This window comes from Fragaria vesca, linkage group LG1 (genome assembly GCF_000184155.1).
Source record: "Fragaria vesca subsp. vesca linkage group LG1, FraVesHawaii_1.0, whole genome shotgun sequence".
NCBI classification, from domain to species: domain Eukaryota; kingdom Viridiplantae; phylum Streptophyta; class Magnoliopsida; order Rosales; family Rosaceae; genus Fragaria; species Fragaria vesca.
This window is the reverse complement of record NC_020491.1, coordinates 8,502,542-8,524,615: the sequence shown is the minus strand read 5'-3', so window position 1 is coordinate 8,524,615 and position 22,074 is coordinate 8,502,542. Positions and strand designations below refer to the sequence as shown.

At 40.6% G+C, this 22,074-nt stretch overlaps 5 protein-coding genes across 5 annotated transcripts; 2 read left to right on the top strand and 3 right to left on the bottom strand.

The window, feature by feature from the left end:
- Window positions 1–187: 187 nt before the first annotated feature.
- On the top strand, window positions 188–2,077 carry LOC101297953 (thaumatin-like protein 1-like). The gene is made up of 3 exons (XM_004287758.1): window positions 188–272; window positions 362–1,055; window positions 1,432–2,077. The coding sequence occupies exons 1-3, from the start codon at window positions 212–214 to the stop codon at window positions 1,565–1,567; spliced, it is 891 nt and encodes a 296-aa protein (XP_004287806.1). The 5' UTR covers window positions 188–211; the 3' UTR covers window positions 1,568–2,077.
- A 5,719-nt stretch (window positions 2,078–7,796) lies between these two features.
- LOC101297373 (thaumatin-like protein 1-like) lies at window positions 7,797–9,308 on the top strand. The gene is made up of 3 exons (XM_004287756.1): window positions 7,797–7,924; window positions 8,035–8,716; window positions 8,833–9,308. Exons 1-3 carry the CDS (start codon window positions 7,864–7,866, stop codon window positions 9,020–9,022), a joined length of 933 nt encoding a protein of 310 aa, XP_004287804.1. The 5' UTR covers window positions 7,797–7,863; the 3' UTR covers window positions 9,023–9,308.
- A 1,980-nt stretch (window positions 9,309–11,288) lies between these two features.
- On the bottom strand, window positions 11,289–14,181 carry LOC101298371 (calmodulin-lysine N-methyltransferase-like). Its single transcript, XM_004289040.1, has 7 exons — window positions 14,097–14,181; window positions 13,851–14,007; window positions 13,634–13,713; window positions 13,481–13,541; window positions 13,216–13,331; window positions 12,276–12,408; window positions 11,289–11,749 (listed from the first exon to the last, which is right to left on the bottom strand). Exons 1-7 carry the CDS (start codon window positions 14,179–14,181, stop codon window positions 11,470–11,472), a joined length of 912 nt encoding a protein of 303 aa, XP_004289088.1. The 3' UTR covers window positions 11,289–11,469.
- Window positions 14,182–14,495: 314 nt separating this feature from the next.
- LOC101298071 lies at window positions 14,496–17,707 on the bottom strand. Its single transcript, XM_004289039.1, has 4 exons — window positions 17,676–17,707; window positions 16,103–16,409; window positions 15,074–15,903; window positions 14,496–14,982 (listed from the first exon to the last, which is right to left on the bottom strand). Exons 1-4 carry the CDS (start codon window positions 17,705–17,707, stop codon window positions 14,496–14,498), a joined length of 1,656 nt encoding a protein of 551 aa, XP_004289087.1.
- Window positions 17,708–17,848: 141 nt separating this feature from the next.
- On the bottom strand, window positions 17,849–21,270 carry LOC101297081 (oligopeptide transporter 7-like). Its single transcript, XM_004287755.1, has 6 exons — window positions 21,011–21,270; window positions 20,348–20,933; window positions 19,383–19,952; window positions 19,040–19,295; window positions 18,679–18,861; window positions 17,849–18,582 (listed from the first exon to the last, which is right to left on the bottom strand). Exons 1-6 carry the CDS (start codon window positions 21,042–21,044, stop codon window positions 17,968–17,970), a joined length of 2,244 nt encoding a protein of 747 aa, XP_004287803.1. The 5' UTR covers window positions 21,045–21,270; the 3' UTR covers window positions 17,849–17,967.
- Window positions 21,271–22,074: the final 804 nt, after the last annotated feature.

The following is a 22,074-nucleotide window of genomic DNA, read 5'->3' as shown; positions in this document are numbered from 1 at the left end:
ATATCTAACCCCATATGCCATTTCTTATACACATTACATTATCCCTCACGTCACCAAAAACTTTGCCCTAAAATAAAATTATTTTGTTCTACTGTAGCCGACCTTAGCCAGCTTCCATGTGGACAACATGGGCCTGGGACCCTAGCTCAGAGCTTCCTCTATATATCTATCATCTCCCACATGACCAAAGAAAACCTTAAGATCCACAGCAATGGCTTTCACTCGATTCTCCAAGCTCGTAGTCGCTCTCGGTCTCGTTCACTTCATTTCAGGTACTTATCACACAAAAGCTCATACATATTCTTCTACTTATTTCATTTCTTTAGTGTTTGGAGATGTTAACGGTGTTTGGAAAACACAGGTGGTTACTCGGCGACGTTTACGATTACAAACAAGTGCAGCAACACGATTTGGCCCGGCATTTTGTCAAACGCCGGGACAGACCAGCTTTCGACTACCGGGTTTATGTTACAACCCGGGGAGTCGAGCTCGATTGCCGTCCCGGCCGCTTGGTCGGGTCGTTTATGGGGGCGGAGTCTCTGCTCGCAGGACCCGACCACAGGGAAGTTTAGTTGCGTTACGGGAGATTGTGGCTCCGGTACTGTAGAGTGTTCCGGAGGAGGAGCGGCGCCTCCGGCAAGTCTGGCGGAGTTCACCCTTAACGGAGCGAACGGGCTGGACTTTTACGACGTCAGCCTCGTGGACGGGTACAACCTCCCAATGTTGGTTGAGCCCCAGGGAGGTACCGGAGGCAACTGCACCACCACAGGCTGCGTTGTGGACCTCAACGCCGGGTGTCCATCGGAGCTGAAGGTCACGACGGCGAATGACGGCGGCGTGGCGTGTAAAAGCGCGTGCGAGGCCTTTGGGGATCCCATGTATTGCTGTAGTGGAGCTTACGCGACTCCTGACACCTGCACACCCAGCTCGTACTCGCAGTTCTTTAAAAATGCGTGCCCTAAAGCTTACAGCTATGCCTATGACGACGGCACCAGCACCTTCACTTGTGCCGCCGCCGACTACCTCATCACTTTCTGCCCTTCCCCCGCCACCAGGTACCGCCATTCACAATTTAGACATCATTTTTTTAATTTCTAAAACAATTTTCGTTCAAAGAGTGACATTAGTAATGATTTTCTAGTATTACGTCGGTATTTTTAGGCAACTAATGCTTCGTTGTAAAGAAAAACCATATAGTTCTCTATGAGGCGGTCGGGACTACCATTGTTTTTGGTTAATTTTGTCAACCCAATAAGATATGGTTGTCACGTTTCTCTTTAATAATTGCACTACGGGTTGTGCACCGTCCTTGCTTTCATGATCGATCTGCAAGCAAAACTGTCATAACATGCTTCCATTTTTATATATGTTATTATTATTCAAACAATTATTGTATTTTTTTTTTTCCTGATCGAGTTTTGTGTTTTGCAGTGTGAAGTCGGCAAATAATGGCCAATTCCCTGTGGCGGCCGGCGTCTCATCCGGTTCACGTCGTTCGATACCAAACGTCGTCGTTTTCGTCACCGTCTTGGCGGCAGTTTGGCGGTTGCTGCCACCGCTATTCTGATTTCGCGGGTTTCATACCATTCAAGCATCACTCGGAGACCGACTTAGGTTAGATTTTAAGGTGGGCCCACGAGATTTTGACGAAGAGCGGGAGCCAACGATTCTGCTGACGTGGCGAGAGCATTATTTGCCCTAGATTCAATTTGCTAGGCAAAAGGGTTTATTGATAGAAACAAAGACATGCATCAAAATATATACACGGTGATCCACGTCCTTGGAATTGAAAGGGGCAAATCAGGAGCGTTGCTTTTTGCGGCCATTTGATGTTTTTTAATTTTTTTGTTTTGTTGTTTTTAGATTTAGATTTTGTGAAATAAAGAACAGGAAGGAGCTAGCTGAGGTAGAATGTTATTAGCTGGAAATGCAATTCTTTTTGCGACTAATGCCAAAGAGATGGAGCTAATTAATCTGATGTATTCTCCTTTATGGTGTATATATATAATTTGGGAGCTAGTGTTTAATTTTTCTTTTGTTTGATACTACTATATATGAGACTAATGATTCTTAGCTAGCTAGTTTGTTGTCACTAGTAGTTGGCATAACTTAAGTTATTAGCAATGTCAAGAGCAAGCATCATGCCTGGTTTTGCTAATAAGGAGTACTAAGCTCAAAGAGTGTCATCCATGCTGCCAAAGGCCCAAAATGAAAGAAAATATGAATTAATAAAATCATAACTCGTGTGCATACGTTTTTATTTTTATAATTCATATCAATAAGTGGTATTGCTTATTTGTTGGTATGTAGTGCAGTTAGAAAGTTTAATTGACGAGCTAACAACCTATTTGCCTTATACGCAACAATAAAACTAAAAAGCGAAACTCTATGTTAGCTTGTATCTACACGTATTATGCAATTATAATCTTGAGTCATATTCGAACGACACTCATACTTGCGACCAAAAAATAGATTGATCGAAACCTTGGAATGACACCCTTCATCACCAAAATAATGGTTATTAGTTGTGGATCTTTGGATGCGCTTAGGTACATGACTAATCATAAAAGTTTGGATATACATATATATGAAATTAGGGAGAACGAAATGTGTTATAGAGAAATTGCGGTTTGAGCGTCATTGATATTCTTCTTTGAGCCCTAGTTAACCCATAGTACTCCTTCTCTTGAATCAGCACAGCCAACCCCACTGAAGATACAAAGACAAACTGAGCAGATAGAAATTGCTTTTTTCAACTATTTCTGGTGGATAAAAAGGTTGGTTAATCAGCTTTAACACCTAGACATTGCTACATGGGTCGATCAAAAGGTATACATATCCAACTTGATTCCACATGCATGTCGTTCCCCTTCCTCATCAGTCTGCGAGTGTTTATCTATAGATATGATGCTTTATTTCTGCAACTAATACTAAGAGATAACCTGTAAAGCAGTCTTATTTTTCCATAGTTTTTCGTACACAAAGATACATGCATTACAATAGAGGAGGAGGATACACATTCGAGATATATCCTTATGTACGTAGGACAGGCATAGGAGTCATGGATATTGCATATTAAAGTGCTAACTTAATTTGTTATCAACATAAAGTTTCTTACAATTCAATTGGTTTGCCCCACCGTTACGTTGTATAGACAGCCCTACTTGAGAAGTTTTCTACACGTTCACTAATGATCTAAACAAATTGTCATTTTCAAAAAACATATCAAAAGTTGAACACATATGAATACATAACCATGTACGTCTCCTATCCAAATTTCTCAAGAACAGCAAGGATGTGGATTGGCAACGTCTACATGTTCTACGTGTTGAACAAGTTACAAAGATTCGTTGCTTCTGATCACACTTATATCGCGCTTGAGCATAGTTCTTGGTTCTATATGCAAATTAGGCAAACCCCATATATAGAATCCAACATTTTCACATTGATTCATCGAGTACTATAGCTGATAATATGGTCGAACTAGGCAGGACCATCCACAAGCAAGAAAAACGTGGAAGAATCCATATATGCCATGCATAGTCGGCGATCATCTTTTCATACTGCTCATGGGTTTTGAAGAGCATTTCAATGGGCTTAGATAGCTAGTTAGAAAATACGATGCGACACCTTCCCATGGGCTGAAAGCTCTACACACAACACACAATCAGTGCCTATAAAACTTCAGAGAACTCTCTTGTAATATATATGCATCTAAGCATCTTAATGCACACAACTGTTTCATAAAAACTGGAGTGTACCTCTTTATGCGCACATACAAAGAGGATCTATCTTTTAGTTGATCAAAGCATATTGATCCTCATTATCATGAGCTCGCTTTCTCTTCTTAATAAGCAAGAAATGTGTTATCTTTCGCGGACTGAGAACTGTCGACGTTCATCGTCATTAATCAGACCGATTGACATCGGCAGAGCTCAAAAACCAGACGACAGAACAACACTGAATTTGACTATACAATCATATCTTGATAAGCCAAACTAGAGCTGCCTAACTCTTTAAGACTTATATTTGCCTCACTGTTTACTTCTCCTTCACATTTCCTTGAGATCCTTTGACCCCCTACAATTATATATTGCTTTCCTTGCATCAAAAGGAATCTCATTCCTCTTCACACCAACATCGTTATCGTGTTCTGTCTTGAGAAATATGCCGACTTTAGTGTTAGCCAGAGACCCTTTTCAATTCCCTTTCCACCATAAATGATAACACCGTCTTCTTTTCTTTTTTCCTTTGGAAAAACAAGTGTGAGCCTATAGGGAAATAAAGGCTGAGAGAAACAAAGGGATTCCCGATTACATAAACCTTTTTTCCGGAAAGAATGTTTCAGGAATGGTGGGATGGAGTGACGCACTTCACTTTCTCTAAAGAACGACGATGGAATAGTGGAATACTGGAAGAAAAACAAAAGAAGGGGATGTTTACTGATGAGAAAGAAGGAAAGTAATTGAAAAATCTTATCCGGAGAGGTATACTTTACACGGCATATAACCTATCACCTTAAACCCTAAAAAGATGTCAATGAAATGGAAGGTAAAAATGTCATCATCAATATACATTTGGAGAACTTAGTTTTCTTTTCTGTAAATGCCACCATATACGAGAGCTTGAAACCAACAATGGCCTATTCGTAACACTGGATGTTAATAGGATGATCGAGCTGTGAATCTTATGTTGAACTCGATCTTTCCTCATTAATGCATGACATTGAACTTAGATCCAGAGTTTTTCTTATATTGGATAGTGTATAAATCACATAAGCTGACACGTAAGATGAGTTTTATGTGGTTCCCAAAATATGATTCAGTTTACCTGGCATTGCTCTATTATGATTCCGTTTAACACACAATTCTTAATTTGCAAGTTGGAACATCAGAAAATTCAAATATGTTTGGATGCAAATTATGACAGAATGTTGATTACTTTAACCTTAGTTTATCAAGGAAAAGACAACCTACGTAGTTGATGATTCACCTCATCAGATGATTCAACCTACGTAGTTGATTCTTATAAAACTCGTCTCTATGGACAGAATAGGATAAGTCTTTACGTTAGTGCATGGCTGATGAAAATTGATGCTGTGCTTTCATTCACATTTTTCACTTTCTTACTTTCTAGCCGTCGTCAGCTTTGACGTTTTGCTCTATTAGCAATTTTAACCAATATTTCACAGTCAGATAAGCAACTCGGGGAGAAAACTTGCTCTACATGATCATACTATTGAATTTAGGTTTGAAAAGCTTTGCATGCATGTGAGTCGAGTCGAGTCGATCACTTAAACAAACCAGAGGATTAAGCATATCCTTTTCCAGAATTCCAGATATAAAACAACATCCACTGTCACTTGGAAACTAAGGTAATCCTGCTCGCCAATGTTGTCCCACATCGAAAAGCTTAACAATACTCAAGAAAGTATAAAGATACAGTAGGTGCGTGCGTGTAATCCTTTTCATTAGGTTCTGCAATTTCGTGGGCACAGATCAGCCATGTGGATTTGTTGAACACTTCGGTCGACTAGCTTGGTGGGAACACCAGATTGAATGATTTGCTTCTTCTTCTTCTTTGATGTAATATTAAAGAGATCAGATGTTACAGACAAAGTTATATATAGAGATCGACATGCAAATCTGGGTAAAGGAAGTGAAGGCCCGCCGGCGGCTCTGATCAGTCATTATAAAGTTATAAACACCATCGTTTTCCCGGCTGTCCTCTCAAGTGAATGACTAGCTCGAGTTCGATCAGGAGCATTCTTGTCGATCTACCGACACCACTATGATCTATCATTGGCATTTCCCGACATTTTTCTCTGCTTATTATGAAGATCGATAAAGAGACTCATACTTACATACTCTTGGTTTCCCTTGAGGTTTCGTAGTGTAATTTCTTTCTCTCTTTATAAAAAAAACTTACAGCAGTGGAAATCAAACTCTAGCTATCTTGGTCGATGAGCGGTTCCCCACGCTTGCTATCATTTGAACCTACCCCTGAATATATGTCTCACATCTATATAGTTGAAACAAAATACTAGGAAACTTATACGATTCGAATCGTATTCATCTAGTACTTAGAGTGCTAATCCTTCCATCTAGCTTAGAGTGCTAATTCTTCGTATGCATGTTTACACTTCAATCGATTCTAAAGATAGCTTCATACTCTTATAACCTTCTCCTATAATAATAAAAAAGACTTGCATTTGTTAGATTCAGTGCTCTAGACCATAACACTACGGTTTGAAGATGGTTTGAAATCTTCAAAGGATTTAGTTTCCTTATGATCGATGCAAGCTAGCTTTCGGTCGAACTAGATTATGGCTTTCGTACATGAAACCAACCCTGGCACTGGCCTAGCCAAATATAAAGCACATCTACCACATCGATTAGCATGTGATTTGCCTCCCATTTGGAGGCAACCTTGGCTTTGGAGGTCATGCAACAACGGTATACAAATACCATTATATACCAACCACCCTCTCTAGCCCTCTCTCCTTTAGACAAAGTCATTGTGCGATTCGGATTTTGCTGCATGTGATATTGGATTAGTGAGGAGAATCTTCTTAGCAAAAAATGAAACCGCACTAAGAATGAGTGGACGACGCGTGGTTGCCTTGTAATGCCATTTGACTCGAATAATATGCTCCCATCTGCCTCCCCCACACTTTTGCATGGTCTTCAATTAGATTATATTCTTTTGCATATTTGCTTTTGCATATTTCCTTTAGGTCCTCTTTGTTTAAACTTTTCTTCTTAAACTAAATCTCATTTGAACATATTTTGTAGCAGGATTGGAAGGTGTCAGCCTGTTGGTTATTCTTCTCTAAATTATTCAAGGTAGTTTGGATTAGTACAACTTTACACTTGTTATGATTTGGACGAGTAAGCAATCGATATACATGTCACATGTCAGTTACTATCAAGTTTTGTAATGATATCTTAAATTAGCTTTTAGCTTCATGTGATCATAAACAACTTCATATAGATAGGTGCTTCATGTGATCATAAACGACATTGTATGAGTGAACATTCCATGTGATTTAAAGTTTTAAACAATTTCATACAATTATGCGCAGAGAAACATGTAAATACTTTAACGAAATAATGATGTGTTTGTTATGGATCGAAGAAATTAAGGTGTTTGGTACATGTAGTAGAGCTTGACTCACAATCATACTATTATTTGATGTATCGGGAAGAACATAAAATGTCTCGTGTTGAAGAATTAATTGCATTCATATCTAACATAATCTATACCGATGAGAAAATTTCTCTTCTGTTACTCTTAAGAGAAATCTCAATAGTCATTACCAGTTCCATTCTTATATTGTTCATGTTTGAGTCTTTAAAATGACTTCTCAAATCCCATTTCATATTAGAAAACATAGTGATTTGTCTGTTAATTTGTCATATTCCAAGTAACATATTGAGACCTATGGTAAAGGTATAACAACTCAAGATAACTGAATTTGCAAGCAAGACAACTGTCAAGAGTAAAAGTGTCCCAATCAGAAGCTGCCACGGAGCAAGTTCCAACTAATTTCCAGAGCAAAAGACTTCTTTACCCAAAAAAAGGTGATATTTTAGTCAATTCACAACACTAACCTGAAATCTTATTGGTAGGTAGTAGAGGCCAGAACATTAGCAAAGAAAAGAAGAAGAAAAGGAAAATGATAGTGAGACGGTGACACTCCCATTGCTATCCCCCTCTTTGTTTATGCATTCTTTTACTTATAAATAGACACTCCCAGCTGATGATTAAGATTCTCCCACTACTTCCTTAGGATTGCTTAGCTCTCTTCTTCCTCTCCCTCCCATTCCCTTTCTTGTTCAGAACCAGAAAAACCCAGACACAATGTTCATGGCAACTCCGTTTTCCTATTACCTCAGCCTTGTCTTTCTCATCATCACCAAAGGTAAAACCACCAACTTCATTCCTATAACTTTTCCCCTTTGGGTTTCTTTCAAATTTTCATGATGAATCCAAAATATTCATGATCTTAAACACGTTGCTCTGTTTTTGCAGGGGTATCAGGAGCTACATTCACCTTCGTAAACAAATGTGAGTTCACCGTTTGGCCAGGAATTCTAGCCAGCGCCGGTAGTCCCAACCTGGACAGCACCGGCTTTGAGCTTGCCAAGGGCGCCTCCCGCACCTTCCAAGCTCCAGCTGGTTGGTCGGGCCGTTTCTGGGCCCGAACCCGCTGCAGCTTTGATGCATCCGGCCTTGGCTCGTGTGCCACGGCCGATTGCGGCTCAGGCCAACTAGAGTGTAACGGAGCAGGAGCGGCCCCACCCGCAACCCTAGCCGAGTTCACGCTCGGCTCGGGGTCGGGTGGAACGCAGGACTTTTATGACGTTAGCCTGGTTGATGGTTATAACTTGCCAATGATCGTGGAAGGGAGTGGGGGATCAGGTACGTGCGCCACCACCGGATGTGCGACGGACCTCAACCGGAGTTGTCCGAATGAGCTCAAGGTGGAGGATGGCGACGCGTGTAAGAGCGCATGCGACGCTTTTGGGACGCCGGAGTATTGTTGTAACGGCGCGTATGGTTCACCTGACACATGCAAGCCGTCCATATACTCGCAGCTGTTTAAGTCGGCTTGTCCAAAGTCGTATAGCTACGCTTATGATGATGCCTCCAGTACGTTTACATGTACGGGAGCTGATTATACGATCACATTTTGTGCATCACTTCTTCCTAGGTAAGTAGTAGTGAGTTTCGAAAGATTTGAATTATGTTCTGTTGTTAAATTGTTAATGACTTAATGTTGTATTCGTTAATGATTGACATATTAAGCTTGTGCGTTGGCTTATGCAGTGTAAAATCCGCAACAAATGCTTCTCCGCAAGTACCTGATGTGTCCGGGACAAGTTCGGAACCGGAAGGCGGCACTTCACTGCTAGCAGGTTTGGCAACCGGAGACTCAACTAAAACCCGTTCTTCAATTGCTTTCCACACTATTTTGATTGTGGTCGTCTCCTTTGCTCTCTCATTTTTCCGATTGTAGTAGAGTAGTAGCCACTCATGTACCAATTGATCCACTGAGTGGGATAGTTGAGAGCTAGAGAAAGCGAAGCACCAACACCAGCAGCAACAGTTCAACATCATGCTGGTGATTTGGGTATTACCTAGTGGCTCTAGTATTACTCATGAGGAAAGTAGACAGAATCTAGGATTGGAATTTTGTACACCACCCATTTCTACATCCTACATACTTAATTTGTTGTCACGTACATACCTATATATTTATGTATAAAAGCATTTGTTCAGAAATAAAAACTTGTTTTTCTTCCCATGCCACTTGTCAATTTCGTCATTTCGGTTTAACAGATTTTACCAAATTTACTCGTGAAGAATGTAACTAGAACTTCTAGATATATCGGTTCTGCTATAAAAAGAGTGTCGAAGATATATCGGAAATATCACAGAGACTTCGATGAGTTCAATCTGTGATTAGAAGTATTACCGGATTGAACTAAAAATACTACTAACTTTGACAATTTGATCCATGAGATACGTGTCTGGAACCTCCTCCAACAGGACAATGATAAAATTCCTTCACTAAATTCTCCGAATCAAATTCAACCGAGCGATAGATTTTCTTTTCATAAAGCGACGATATTTGGCAGATTTTTTTTCACTCAAAACACAGAAGAATTAGGTTATTGTCAATGATGTGTTAGACATAATGACAAGCAAAGAAAAGTTCCTGATTACAGTGATTGATATGGATATTCACTGTTTTGGTGTCGGTAATCCACAAAATGCAACACAATTACGCAATCACTTTTGAAATGTGAAATGTGCAGCACAAACTTAGTAGAACAGCTGAATAGGACATCTATCAGAAGTGCGTGGAAAGGTCTCCAAGTTAATCAGCTCACCCTAGACAGGAGCCTAAACTGGAGATATATATGGCAATTCTGAAGGGTTCTTTCTTGGCCGTAAGAAGATCGAACCTGAAACATCGTTATAGTAAGTAAGATAAGCAAAGAAGATGATCCGAATTGCCGCCCCATGACTTGGAAACTATGAGTTTGACAGCATCCATGATATAGTATGTATATGCATATAGAGGTGTGATTCTTCACCAACTTGTGAGGAGGAACCACACAAAATTAAGAAAGCATCACAAAGACAGAAACAAACCAACTTTTTCTTTGGAGATAAGATGATGAATGATCACGACTACTACGGTCCATTTGCGATGGTGCCTCCTAATCCATCTTTTCATTATGTCACCAAGCTAATCACAAAATTGAAAATTGTGTGAACATTAGTTCACCATCATTTCTCAGCTGATAAAGAAGCAGTAGAAAGTGGAAATCATGATTACCTCAACAAAAGGAAAAAGAAACAAAACACAACCATTTGGTTGGACCTCACATCGTGGTGGTTAGGATCAGTGCTTGTAGGAGTGAACTTAAGTGTTCAAGGACTGAAGATATATAGAAGCCTCATAGTCTACAGCTTAGAAATAAATCGTTTAGAAAATTATAGGCATAATGCTCTGTTGATAAAATTGACATATATTTGATTTGCATGCAGCTGCCAATAGTTTCAGACGATTCTCCTTGCTATAAACCTGAAGGTGCACAGTTATGCAGATAAGCCATGATTGTGCAAGACGTGAAAGACAGTGTGAACTCAGCAATGTATTATTTCTCAGCCAAATTGAAAACATCATGTTATGAATGTAAAATCACTATCTTATTTACAAGACAGCCTTGGTTGTCATATACCTAAACCTGTCAAAGACAATGAAATACCACCATAAACTATCTAATCAGTTCTTGCATCATTTTTTTTCCTTAATGAGCCATGACCATGAGCCTGGACATATTTATCTTTTTCATTCTGCAGACAAGGCTTGTTCATTCCTGTGATCCTGCAGTGAAATAAAACCTCAAAGCAAATAAGATGTCTCCACTCCCAGTATATGTTAGATTAATTGATCAAAAGAGAAGATTGTTCAAGGACGGTTCTATTTTAAAGAAAATGTTTGACTTGATGCTCAGTTAAAGATAAGGAATCTTCAGGCATAAGTTTCAAACTTTAGATCTCCTGATCATGTTAAAAAGGAAATCACTAATAAATTATACCAATCAAAAGCAGGACCTCAATCTTTCACTACAATTGGCAAACCATAAATATACCAAAACTTATAGCATGATAATCTTCAAAAGGAACAACCAAATTTTAAATCAACCAATAAAGATGCCATTCTTTCATTTCCAATTGGTAGACTCAAATATAGGGAGGATCTGCTTCATGAGATGCAGTTTAAAGAATTTGGGATCCACCAATTGAGGGCAACAATACCAATTCAGTCTGTACATTGCAATTCCTATTTCCCTAAATGAATTAGTACTTTCAATACAAGCTACAACACAGGTCAGCAAACAAATTTGATCCCACGAAGTATGTGCAGCTGGTGAAGGAACATGAGTCAGATCATAGAGCAATCCTGACTAACAAGGGATAACAGTGATCTTTTTCATAGCTGGGCCAGGAACCATCACCATTCATAAGCTGGTTATGACGTTTCCAAATTTCAGCATCATAATTTTCTGTTATGCTGAAGCACAAATTACTTTCTTTGATTTTCTCTAGGAACTTATCTAAGGAGTCTCCTCTTTTAGGACTGAAGAATATAGCTTCAGAGGGCCGCACTTTTTCCAACAAGAATTTGACAATTTGAGCAAGTCCATTGTGGAAGTCCTTAAAAAATGTGCTGTCCATATGGCATATCACGTCAATAAAAGAAAGAGGAAGATAAATCACAAAGATTTAAAAGTATATGCAATTATGTGTGTTCATGCATTATATGTTACATACTTAAGTACAAGTGAAGCTTGATAATTAATGAAGAAAAGAAAGAGATTAGATGTTGCCAGGTCACTAATATTGCAATGCACAAAAAAATTTCCCTCAGTCAATCACCTCCTAATCTCAGTGAAAGAAATCACCATATAAATTTGAGGATGTAAACTGTTGTTTATGAGCTAAAGCAGCTAACTAGCTAAAGTTGATCCCATCTTGACAACCACCATAGCCTCCAAACCCAAATTTCATGTCTTTGATAAAAAGAAAGAATCATTCTGCAGTGAAAAATACATCCACATAGTTTTGTTAACCAAGGCACATTATATTGACCAATGACGACCCCCCCCCCCCCCCCTTTTTTTTCCCTATGGATGTGGTAGAACATATTGAATAACTGCACTCTTGTTGAAAATCGGAAATATGGAAGAACATACCAGTCACTCGCAACAATGAGATCAAAAGTGCCAGAGATATTTGAATTTCCGGTCTGATCCCAATGCAACATCATAGCCTTCACTCTTGTACCCCCAAATGCTTTAGAGTTGGCATCAATATTGCGCTGAATATCTAAAAATTAAGGAATCTTGACATAACAAGTGATGATTCACTTAACTTAAAAACTGGTCTAAATCAACACCACAAGATAAAAAGTACATATTTCAAAATCAATTTGAAAGAAGGAAAAGGAAAAAAAAGAAGGTATCTGTAGTGCACATTGCTTTGATGAAATACAAAGACAGACCATATTCATAGTACACATGCTTTCTAAGTCAGTCCTAGGCTAAACAGTGAAAATCGAACAAAGCCTCACTGTATAATCTGTATAATCTTTATAAACAATATACTTCTCTGGGCTAAAAACAGGACATGTAACCAGTACTGTTTAAAGGTAAATGCAACAGACTCAAGAAATCATTCGTAGTATGATAGTCTCTACTTCATTTCTATTGTTGATACTTTATATTTAAAAGTCGAATCACTTTTCATATCAAAATAGTTACACGGGTAATTTGTACCAATTTACAATGATTTTGAGTAGGGAAATCAGACGATGAATATCAGAAACCAGGTATGGATTTGAAGGACAATACTTTTCTGAAGAGCCATAACATCTAACTCCAAATTCTCAACTAGTTTAGAATCTTGGCCATGAAACTTCCCAGTAACTGTCCCTAAGCATGCTTGGATAACTAAACTGCATCACAAGGTGAGAAGGAAAGCCAGTGCCCCACTAGGGAAAGGTATTTTACTATCAAAAGTGACTGCAAATTCGTAGAAATATTCATTTTGCGTATAGTGTGAATGTATGCAACTATGCGAGCATGACTACCATGCCAATATTTATCAACTGGCAGCATGATAAAATCAGGATACAATCAACTACTTGGGGATTTCCATCTGAAATCACAACTTCTGATGCATCTGTAACTGCTGCAATAACTAAACCAGCTAATCCATATCCCGCCCCAAGTTCAATCACTCTCTTAGACCTAAAACCAAGCGAGAAGAACCGAAACAAAGTAAATCACACACAAACAAACACAGTGAGAGTAGTCGCAAACAACTCATTCAACCAAACAGGAAACTCACAATCTTGACAAAGCAGAAAAGTACAATGCAGAAGATAGAGGTTACAAACCTGAACATGTCTGCATTCTTCAAGCAAAAATACGCGAGTGCCTCTTCTGATGGCCACTGACCTGTTTTAACACCACAATAAAAGAACATTCAAACGTCAATCAATAAACTAAAATGCAATGCCAAATTGCACAAAGAACAAAAGAAAACTTACAAACAAGCCCAGTGTTGTCAATATTGTACTGATTGCAAATCTCAAAGTCACTAAGCTCAGCTCGGTCAACCACTCGTTGACTGCACACAACAAAACACAATCCATTACCCATCAAACCCTTCAGAAATGCTAAACACTCGAACAATGCAACAACCAATCACAAAAAGATTTCATCTTTATGAATAAAGATAATAAAGATTCAATCTTTAAAGCTCACTTGATGTAAAGCTTGGGAGCAGAGTCAATGGGCAAGGTGTAGCAGACAGTTGCGTCGGTTAAGTTAGTTGGGTCTTGAACAAGGTTGGTGGGTATCAAGTTGAAGCCTTGCGTCGTCTTCCTCGTGATTCGCTTGACCCCAATTGCAGATTGCTCATCTGCTTCAGCACACAGAATTTAAGTACATCAAAATTTGAAGATCAATTTGATTGAAAGATGAAAGACAGAGAGGGTTTGAGGAAGGGACCTGTTGGTTTGCGGAGAAGGGCTTGACGGAGAATTTTCCATCGGAGAGATGAGGCCTTTGCCGTGGTTGCTGCTCCGGTTTCCATGAACGTCGATACGGCGTCGTTTTGTATACAAGTGTTACTGATGAATCCAAATAGAGGGAATATTAGTGCTCTTGTGTATCATCTCTCTCTATCACTTACTTTACTCTCAACAATTTACAAAAAAAATTACTTTACTCTCACTTATCTTAGAGTTTCTATACCATTAGTAGTATTTTACAATTTATACATGTAAAGATTACAAAACTGTACGTTGTAAAATACAACACCGATTAAGATGAACTGCTACTCATGCATGGAATGCAACCATTACTAGCTAGTGTCACAAATATATGATTGGCATGGCAAAAGTTTGCTTAGTATTTTGCTGATGCTGAAAAACCCATAATAATCTTCTTCGGGTTCTTGCTCTCGTAAATCTTGGTGTACACTTTCTTTGTTCTAATGGCCAACAACACATTCAGTACAAGCCCCAAAACAGAAGCAAGGGCCATGATCAAGTGCACAAGCCGGTAACAGTGTGACCCGACACAAGTGCTGCCCCCTTCACTGGTTTTTGTAGCTTCAGCATCGTATAGATAACCAGCGAGTGAACCGGAGAAGAGAAAAGAACCCAAAGGAAGGTTGAGGATGAGAATGTTGTACAGAAGACCATAGTGTTTGAGACCAAATAGCTCTGAGGCAACTGGAACTGTTATAGTGAGAAGGAATCCATAGCCCATGCCCACAAATATTGAGCCAATGTAGAGAGATCCAGGCATGGCTAGAGCCATTGCTAGGTATCCTAGTGCCATTAGGATCTCAGCCACTGCATTCCAATATGGCCTAGGCATGGCATGTGTCCTGTGTACAAAATATTTACCACGGAGTTAGATCAGAGTTCATCTAACTAAACTATAAGGATCAAAATTGAAGTAAGAAAGAGAGAACATACCCAATGTAGTACTCAGAGATCAAGCCAGATATTATGCGCCCGAAAAAGCCCCAAATGCTAAGAAGTGAGATGAAGATAGAGACGCTTGAGTAGCCAAGTGCTAGCCCCATCTGCGCCATGTTGTTCATGACACACATAGCAGTGCCTGTGCCACAAAGAAAGGACACAAATAGTATCCAAAAATCAAATGTTTGTATCATTTGGTCTATGTTATGATCCTCCCCAATCGATGGTCTTTGCTTAAATCCTTCAAAATCTGCCACCTTAACTCCTGCTAATTCCTTAGACTTTTCCAAAAGTGCTTTTTGAACAACCAGGGGATCCTCAAGCGCTTTGTGCTCTATATCAAAACTATAAGTTCTGGAAGTGCAAAGGAAAGTGTACAAAGGCACACCCAAGGGCATAGCTAGCAGGACTATTAGTCCTACTGCAAATGCCAAAGAGAGAACATGACCATGAGGTCCAGTGATGTCAAAGGCCAAGAGATAAACTGCTACAACAATGGCAAGGATGTTGAAGACGTGGAAGACCTCTGCTTCTTGTTTTTCCTCTGATGGACTCGAAGCGGGTGGAGTTTCTTTGAGGAATATGCACGCGGCTACGCAGACTATGGCAGGGACTATAGCAAGCATGAGGAGGAATTTGGAGGGGCTTGAGGAGAATAGAGAAGTGCACAAGTCTGTGAAGATTGCTGTGCTTAATCCTACATAGCCCTTGCAGATGCCTGAAACTGGACCTCGGTTTTTTGTGAAATTTCTTATGCAGGTCACTAGCACTGCAGTGTTCATCCATGTTGTGCTGTTGCCTCCCATGCACAAAAATATGCACATCTACAGCCACATAGAGCAGAAATGTACATTCAAATTAATGAAAGATAACGTTCTCTTTTTAGATATCTAACACGTTATGTTTTCGCATTTTTTCATCTAATGTTTAAGTTCAATCCCATCAACATATTATGTCACATTGTCTGTCAATAGAAATTTGAAGCAGCATTATGGTTAGAGTAATAGGAATGCCAACATTTACCTGCCAATATGGAAGAGGGTTAATTCTCTCACTAACAACAAGCCATTGAACTCCATATCCGATTAGACCCTCAACTGATCCAATCATGAGAATTGTAGAAGTCGACAAACGATCTGAAGCCATGCCGGAGAGCAGGCCAAAGGCCTTGCCAATATCTTTGGCGACGGATAAATTGTTGAGTTGAAGCTGTGTAAGTGCCATGAGGGTCTTGAGAGCAAGAGAATAGTTTGAGAATGTGTAATTGTTGCCACTGACTGCCTGAACCCAAATGGCTGTTACAAATCCCAACCATTTTTTTGCAGGAGACGGGGGAGATAGGAGAGGAAACATAACTAAAAGGGAATCAAAGAGAAAATTAGATCAGAAGAATCAGACAAAGATATGTTTTGCTTAGGCCCGAGCTTTGTGGTTGTGCTCATTGGCCTTGACCAAGTCATTTATAAGTTTTGTTTTGCCTTCATTAGTGAGTTGTATTAGTGGTTAAACTAATGTTTAATCAAATCTATGTGGTTTTTATTACATGGTTTCATTTCACAATTCAGTGAGCGGTTTTGCAGATAGATATGGACATTATTGGATTTATGTGTAGACAAATCAACAATATGATCAATAACTATGGTACAAATATTTTGCCAACACTTAAGATCATCCGCAAATGAAAATGCTGATGTGGGTTATGTGGTGTCTGTTCGCTATTTTTATATGTTGCTGAAGTGAACTGCATAACAAATGCAATGTCCTATTCATCAAGTTGATGATGGTGCCCTGTTTTCATAAACAAAGAACAAAATCCACAGAAGCAAATATGAACTAGACAGAAGTATAAGAAACTCAGCAAAACCACTAACTAAACCAGTAAGGGTGGTGGCTTAGAGCTTTCACCTGCAACATTTCTATGTAAATAAATTTTCTTTAGTTTAGAACATGCATGGTTTCACAATTCAGTGAATGGTTTTTTCTTGATCAATCATGAAACACAACACTCGTCATCAAGTTGATGAGGATAAACGAAGCCGGAATTCAAAATCCTAGAACATAACGAAACCCAGTAATAGAGAATAAGGATGCAGATTTAAGGAGGAAGCCCGTCATCAAGTACGTCATCCCTATTTGAACTCTCCATCGTCGCCGGAGTCCTCGAATCCTAAGGTTTCCCGGAGCAGCCTCGAAACCGACGATCTCGGTCGCGTCGCCGTCCAAGAGCACGACATCGACGGCGGGAAAAATATATAGGGTAAAAAAGAAAAAAGAATTATAATAATAATTCTGTGGGTTAGGCGGACAATGCTGTGGCTAGGCGGTCGCCACGTGGGTGGGGGCTAACGAAAAGGGGCCCACCTTGTACGCTGAAGAAATATATAGTGGAAAAAAGAAAAAGGAAATTTCTGTGGGCCAGGCAGACAATGGGCGTGGCTAGGCGGTTCAAGGTGGGCTGGGCCTAGCGGGCCATTACAAAAAGAAGAAAAACTCGCCCCAAACTTCCTTTTACCTCAAGGTGTGTCCTGTGGGTGAGTGTGGAGTTGATCATTTTGGTTTATGAGAGATTCTAACTGGGTTTTGAAAAGTGAAAATGTGGGAAGAGTTGGATGACGACGAGAATGACATGGAAGGGATTTGGATCTGTGATACTAGTTGATGGAGCACATAAGATAGAAACAAGAAGAAATTGAAAGAGGAAACACATAGTAAAACGAAGGCAATCGTTTCAAGCAAAATTGCTCTGATTTGATTTGCAAGAGCAGAAGTGAAAGGAATGGTATTTACTAGTATTAACCATTGTCAATACATCTGAGCTATATCACAAATTATTTACATTTCTACTCTAACCAAAAGAATCTAGAAACCAATACAATGCAAAACGCTGCTCACAGCAATGGACAGCCCTTGATCAGAACACCAGGTTCTGTTGGGCAAGAAGCCAACGGACAACCATCCGGGGAACTTCCCCACCATTTTAAGTGGACATGATGCATCCCTAGACATAAGTACAAGATTACTGCCATGAAGGCTAATCCAGCGTCAAGGGCACCAGATAGCACGTAGTTGTGGCGACTCCACCAGCTGCGGTAGTACCTGTAAGCCACAAAGCCTGAGGCAAATCCAATGAGGATCCAACTGGTGAAATTCACAGCAGTAGCTGGAGGCATGTTGACTACTGTCCCTAAGAGCACAGGCATGGTTATAAGTCTAATCCATTGTTTGGTTGGGAAGGCCTTGTGTGCAAGCCAAACAAGTGCAGGAGCTATAGCCCCAGCCAAGAAGAACCAGTTGATAGCCGAATAGTAGCCAAGATCCCCAAAGATTCTGCGCGGCCCAACAAGGCCCCAAATGACAGAAGCATCATAGAAGACATGGTCACCGGGGCAAGTCCATGGGCTATCTGCTGGTAGTAACGCCCTGTCGCATATATCGGGGATTGTGCTCATAAGCCACCATGCCGTTCCTAAATGCACAAGTGCTGCTATAATAGTACCAGCTATCTGATAAGAAATTATTCCAAAGTACATTAGACCAAATGTTATCCATCAATCTATGGACCAGAAACTTGATATAAATGTCATGTTTGGCAAACTAACCTGTGCCATGAACATTGCTCGAGGAGCAATCTTCATATAGTGTCCAAGCTTGAAGTCTTCCAGAAAAGTGATTCCTTGTTTCATGCTTATGTGTCCATATACTTTGAATAATATGTTAGCAGCTGGATATCCAGGATACAGATACCCAATTATGTATTCTGTGATCACATTCAATGCCGGCATCTGTTCACCGTTGAGAAGATTGTTCATGTTAGAGAAGTAACACAGCGAAACTAGACATGTGGCACAAGATTTAAACAAATGTGGTAACCTTCAGAGCATCTCCATAAGGATTTATGAGAATTATTGAGAAGTGGATACAAAAATGCAGAACAGGTAATATATTAGCGTGAATCTGAACCTGATTTGTTGTGGCATAAATGACTCCGACAGGTAGAGTGAAGAACAAAGCTAGACCACAAGCAAGCAAGACTCCCCACCATTGCAATTGCAATTGATCGTTGTAGTAATGGCATGTAAACATAGTTGCTGCTATGTTAGCCACAAGGATACATATGAACCACCATCCAGGAACTTGCTTGTATCTTCTCATGAGATTTGTGTGCACATCTGCCTTCTTTTCCTGGAAGGCAGACTTGCTTAGCTCCCAGATATCTCTGCATGTTTATGACGCAAACTACGTAAAATATCATATCTCGTTCAATTCATTGCACAATAGATATGATCTACAAAGGGAGGCTTACCTCCCATTGAAGAGGAGAACATGAACAACAGTGGCAGTGAGGCAAGCAAAATTCACACCATAGTTGATAGCAAAAAAGGTGCTGATATGGAGAGGGCCCTCTCGCTCATACGCATCAATGTCAAGCCGGAAGTTGGGGTCTATTATAGCTGAAATGTTGTAGCTTTGGCCAGTAGACGTGAACAATCCATCTGAGAATATGGGGAAGGTTCTTGCTTTATACACATTGAGCCAATAAGCCACAGGAGTAATGACATACATCACAAGGACAAAACCAACAGCAACATTAGCAGTAGCAAACCATGGACTGGCAAGTGGACTTCCAAGGTAAGAGGAAATGCTGGACCAATCGAGACCAATAGCACCGATCCCAAGACCATGTAGTCCTGAGCCTAGCTGATGGACTAGAACAGAAGCAGGAAAGATCCAGCAGACCCAGGAAATGGAGGACAACATTGGGAACAAGTAGCCCGGAAAAACATAATAAGCAAAGCTACAAGTGAAAGCAATTAGGAAGAACTGATTCCTTGTTAATCCACCTCTAGGCCTCTCCTCCTTCTCATGTAATGCTCTGTCCACACAACCATATATGCATAACATGCACACAATTCAGGACTCCGATCATCTTTATTTCCAATAAAACTATCCATACCACATTTATTACTCAACTAAAACCTATTCGTAACACAAGTACACAACACATAAATGGGTCACACATTTGATATATCGACAATATTTTCTGTACGTCGATATTGACACATTTTTTGTTGATACATTTCCAGAATTTTAGCATAAGTTTGAAAACATATCGATTTTTCAGCATTTTTTTCACCCAAAATATGGTCATGATTGGCAAACAGCAGTACAAAAGTGAAAAGTTTCTATTTTGGGAAAATCAGTCAAGGGAGGTACAGTGACCGAATCTACATAACCAATAAGAAACCAACACGTGGCAGTAAAAGTTACCTGAAGAGAGAAACCTGGACGAGATTGTGAGGCCACCACATGGCGGCGGGCTCAACCAAGTACCGCCGGAAAAGCCCAGCCCAACCGAAGCCCAACACCTGAGTGGTCAAAACGACGAGCAGCGCCACCCAAAACGACATGTCCTTCCCGTAAAACACCTTGATGGTGCTGACTATGTGGATCGCGTAGACGTTGCCGGCGCCGGAGTTGGCGAAGATGGTGATGAGCACGTGCTCCTTGACGTTGAAAGGCCCCGGGTTGAGCGTGAACTCCCATCTCCGCCCCTTGAAGAAGACCCGGTCGGTGACGACGGAGGCCATGAGGTGGCCGAGCGGGACCACCGCGATCTGGGCGGAGATCGAGGTTAGGGAGAGAGGCTCTCGCCGGTACCAGAAGAATTGGTTGAGGAAGGAGAGTAGGATACACGCGAGGGATCCGAGCGTCCATGTGCGGAACGTGACGGCCGGGAGGGAGGGGTCGTCGGTGATGGGGACGGTGAGGGCGACTTGCTCGATCGGGGAATTCTCCTCGCCGGAGAAATTTTCCGGTGACGGAGATGAAACGGAAGCATGGTTCTTGTTGTGAACTGTGAAGGAAGAAGAAGTTAGTTAATTTTGGAGGGAAATTGGATGAGAAATAGGACGTGAAAGATTGAAGACTTACGGAGAGGAGCGGTGATTTCGGGTCCGATAGTCATCGGTTTCCGATGTTTGTGGATAGCAAAGCTCGATGTTTCATTGCCGGAGTAGAGAAATCAAAGGGGTTGAAAATTGGTTTTAATATTTTGGAGTCCAGGTTGAAATGGGAGGTTGCTTTTGTGGGACTGGGATTGTGATCCTTAGGTGTCATGGATGACGAAGATTAGTGAGTATGAATCTCAATCTTGGAGCTTTGCTACTGATTTGAATTTAATGTTGGCTGCTAGTGTTTTTTGGTTAGGAATCTGTACGGGTTTCAGGCAACGTGCATTCTTTTAAGAGAGTCTTCGGTGCGACGGCCGTGCCACGTGTCCGTGCGACCGGCTTACGGTCGTACGACACGTGTTTTTTTTTTTTTCACAGCAGTACACATGTTCTCCTCTGGCGAAGCTGCGTTCTCCTCCGGCGAAGCTTCTTCTTCCTTTCTCTGGAGATTCTTGGCTCGTCGGAGCTCCGGGAGCGAATGGAGGGGAGAGGAGAGGGATCCGGAGAGGTGGAGAGGAAGAAGAAGGCGGAGAGAGGAGGGGTAGGGTTTCGAAGGGTGTGGCGGTCACGAAATTTGGGGCTGGAAATGAGGGAGAGCAGCGGAGGAGGATCTGCGTCGTGGTTGGCGATGGTTTCGGCCGGCGAGGATGAAGAAAAAACAGAAGAAGATTCGCCGGAGGAGAACGCAGCAGCTGTTGTGAAAAAAAAAAAAACACGTGTCGCACGACCGTCGGCCGGTCGCACGGACATGTGGCACAGCCATCGCACCGAAGAATTTCTCTTCTTTTAATCTATGTTGTTGACTGGAGTCTAAATCTTAATTTATTTTTAAAGGTCAGGAAAAATGAAGTAAATGAAGTGCTTTGATGTCATCTTTCATTAGTGTATGAACCCAACACCTATACAGCATGTTTGACACAAGATTATCTATGCTCACATTAATTTCTAAAGGAGTAAATACTTGTGACACCCTGTAGTTTATACCTAAAATCAGTTTTGTCCCTCACTTTTTTTTTTAAACCGGTATACCCTATACTTTGAATT

Excerpts from the sequence above, each read along its gene's own strand:
- LOC101297953 (XM_004287758.1), top strand. The coding sequence starts at position 212 with ATGGCTTTCACTCGATTCTCCAAGCTCGTAGTCGCTCTCGGTCTCGTT. Across the intron at positions 273-361 it reads TCTCGTTCACTTCATTTCAG|GTGGTTACTCGGCGACGTTT; the intron begins GTACTTATCACA and ends TGGAAAACACAG. Across the intron at positions 1,056-1,431 it reads TGCCCTTCCCCCGCCACCAG|TGTGAAGTCGGCAAATAATG; the intron begins GTACCGCCATTC and ends TGTGTTTTGCAG.
- LOC101297373 (XM_004287756.1), top strand. The coding sequence starts at position 7,864 with ATGTTCATGGCAACTCCGTTTTCCTATTACCTCAGCCTTGTCTTTCTC. Across the intron at positions 7,925-8,034 it reads CTTTCTCATCATCACCAAAG|GGGTATCAGGAGCTACATTC; the intron begins GTAAAACCACCA and ends CTGTTTTTGCAG. Across the intron at positions 8,717-8,832 it reads TGTGCATCACTTCTTCCTAG|TGTAAAATCCGCAACAAATG; the intron begins GTAAGTAGTAGT and ends TGGCTTATGCAG.
- LOC101298371 (XM_004289040.1), bottom strand. The coding sequence starts at position 14,181 with ATGGAAACCGGAGCAGCAACCACGGCAAAGGCCTCATCTCTCCGATGG. Across the intron at positions 13,714-13,850 it reads GCTCCCAAGCTTTACATCAA|TCAACGAGTGGTTGACCGAG; the intron begins GTGAGCTTTAAA and ends TGTTGTGTGCAG. Across the intron at positions 11,750-12,275 it reads CTCATTGTTGCGAGTGACTG|CACATTTTTTAAGGACTTCC; the intron begins GTATGTTCTTCC and ends CCATATGGACAG.
- LOC101298071 (XM_004289039.1), bottom strand. The coding sequence starts at position 17,707 with ATGTCATTCTCGTCGTCATCCAACTCTTCCCA. Across the intron at positions 16,410-17,675 it reads TCGTCATCCAACTCTTCCCA|GTCTCCTGCAAAAAAATGGT; the intron begins CATTTTCACTTT and ends CCTATCTCCCCC. Across the intron at positions 15,904-16,102 it reads ACCCTCTTCCATATTGGCAG|ATGTGCATATTTTTGTGCAT; the intron begins GTAAATGTTGGC and ends ATGTGGCTGTAG.
- LOC101297081 (XM_004287755.1), bottom strand. The coding sequence starts at position 21,044 with ATGACTATCGGACCCGAAATCACCGCTCCTCTCC. Across the intron at positions 19,953-20,347 it reads GTCCAGGTTTCTCTCTTCAG|AGCATTACATGAGAAGGAGG; the intron begins GTAACTTTTACT and ends TTGTGTGGACAG. Across the intron at positions 18,583-18,678 it reads GAGCAATGTTCATGGCACAG|ATAGCTGGTACTATTATAGC; the intron begins GTTAGTTTGCCA and ends ATTTCTTATCAG.